At 37.3% G+C, this 2,500-nt stretch overlaps 1 protein-coding gene across 2 annotated transcripts in view; it reads right to left on the reverse strand.

Annotated features, from left to right (window-relative positions):
* The window catches only part of LOC113815967 (6-phosphofructo-2-kinase/fructose-2,6-bisphosphatase 1), a 102,685-nt gene that overhangs the window by 7,896 nt on the left and 92,289 nt on the right, over positions 1-2,500 (reverse strand). Inside the window, exon 11 of one of the 2 annotated variants that reach the window (XM_070116237.1) lies at positions 806-1,925. The exons of the other annotated variant lie outside the window; for it this stretch is intronic. Coding sequence (XP_069972338.1) covers positions 1,695-1,925 — 231 coding nt within the window. The 3' untranslated portion in view covers positions 806-1,694. Of the gene's footprint in view, positions 1-805; positions 1,926-2,500 lie in introns of those variants that run through there. 2 annotated transcript variants of the gene reach the window in all.

The following is a 2,500-nucleotide window of genomic DNA, read 5'->3' on the forward strand; positions in this document are numbered from 1 at the left end:
ACAGCATATGCACAGGTACACACACAAACAGGCATACATGCATGCATACATGCAAGTATGCACACACAAATACATATGCATGCACACACCAACACACACACACTCACATGTACCAAAGAAATGCACACACATATGCAAAAATACACACTCAAATGCATATGCATTTACACACACATATGCAAGTACACACACAAGTATGCAGGTGTGCACATGCACGCACAGACAAACACAAACACACACACACACACACACACACACACACACACACACACACACACACACACACACACACACACACACACACACACACACACACACACACACACACACAATTAAAAATGTCAATAATGATAACAATTATATTGGATTCTTACATTTAAGCTTTAGAGGATTTCATAAACAAACAACCTTTATCACAATACCAAGAATTAGGCGTGCCTTGCAGCCACTCACATGTTCCGTACTGGGAGCAGTTTCAATGCAAAAGTCCCACCTACTCCACAAACTACATCTTTTGTGAAAAGCTGTGGTTCTTTTTCCATGCAACTATATATCTAAAAGCTTTTGTATTATTATGCAGATCTATGAGCATTAATTAATTGTATTATGCTTGTTTATGATGAGACTATACTTTAGTAAGTCAAAGAAGGGCCAGTGAGTATGACAAATAAAAGAAAAAAATAATATGGGAGAACAAGCTCCTTGGGATGCGAGTAACTGCAAGAAAACCTCACTCCTTATCCCAATAAACCAATCTTACATTTATCTATGTATTATTAAAATTATGTATGTATATGTGTGTGTGTGTGTGTGTGTGTGTGTGTGTGTGTGTGTGTGTGTGTGTGTGTGTGTGTGTGTGTGTGTGTGTGTGTGTGTGTGTGTGTGTGTGTGTGTGTGTGTGTGTGTGTGTGCGTGTGTGCGTGTGCGTGTGCGTGTGCTTGCACATGCGTGTGCGTGAAACAACAATAATGCTTAATACTACAATATAACAAACCATCAAACCCAAAGGAATCTTATAATGGAACTTCCATTTATTGTAAACCCAGTCTATGTCATTTGATCTTGTTATTGCACAAATCCACTACTTCTGGGAAATGCTATTCTCTTGCTGTAAATGCACGAAAGACCTGAAGACAGCTACAAAAATATAATCTCTTTTAAAGCAGTTCATTCTAGTGAGGAATGGAAGATCATTATTGCTGAGTTTATGCTTTAAAATGTTGATATTTCTATCTGTTATCCATTGATATTTATTGTCTGGCTCCCAAGAAGGACTGACGTTTCCTTTTTGTAGAGCAAAAAAAAAAAAATATTTACACCTATTGTTTGAAGATCTTGATTATCTACAACTTTATGCTTGTACATTGCACCACATGCAAACTTATCCTGAGTTATTGAGTCCATTAAACATGATATTTTGAGCACAGTGTTTCAATTTCTTAAAAGTTCTAAAAATGAAAGAAAGAAGATAATAGTGGATTTATACAATAACAATTTTTCACATACTCATTTCTTTATCCTACTCTTTTTTTGGATTTTTCCACGAAATTCCATTTCACTTCACTATATAACACTTTTACCATGATCTAGAATTTATGTCTCTCTAATCAGTCAGCTTGAGTAAATCTTTGCACTCTCAGTCATAGCTGAAGAAGGGGTCATGTCAGAAAACACAACCCTAGACTCAAATAGGTTTAGTACTGAGGACGTCTGAAAGCGGACAGGGCTCGTGCCGACTCAGGTAAAGATACTCCACCCACAGCTCCTCCTTGCTGCCCTCCTATGTCTTCTTCGAGGTTCTGGGCATTAACAGATAAGCCCTCTACGAGGCCTTCCAACACATTGACTTGCACTCCGTCTATCACGTCTACGGTATTAGATGCACCTCGCATATCTTCTTCTTTGCCTTCATCACTGCGCGTTACCTATAAACATATAGGTACTCGTGCCGTCACATGACCAATGATTGACAGACAAGCATGGTAATTTGCCATCAGAGCTAATGTTGCTGAATATCTTATTCACATGAAAGAGATTTATTTTATACTAATGCTCTAATATTTTGTGCCTTTTTTTCTTCAACACTTACTTTCGAGTACTATTTAAAAGGGCAATCTATAACTGGAGAAATATTTCCAAGATGAGAATGAATTCCAATTAGTCCATATCATATCTGAGTTCTATCAAATATACTGTAATTTCATGGTATGTTTATCTTACAGCTTTTAACTTCAATGCAACTGATACTGAAGTAATAAAGGAATTCTACGCAACATCAGGCCAGTGCTGGGAAGCTTTGGGCAGGACAATTAATGACTTGAACATGAGCTCTGACTTGTACACAGTGAACTTTACCAGCAAATAAAAGATTTTTATTTGGATGAAAAAATCACCAACACAGAAAAGGAAATTAAGCCACCATAACACAACCAGTACCCACAATACACAACACATTTATAACCGACCAGACAAAAGATTTCAGGCAAGCTACAGCAAGTAA

Source organism: Penaeus vannamei, chromosome 38 (genome assembly GCF_042767895.1).
Source record: "Penaeus vannamei isolate JL-2024 chromosome 38, ASM4276789v1, whole genome shotgun sequence".
NCBI lineage: Eukaryota > Metazoa > Arthropoda > Malacostraca > Decapoda > Penaeidae > Penaeus > Penaeus vannamei.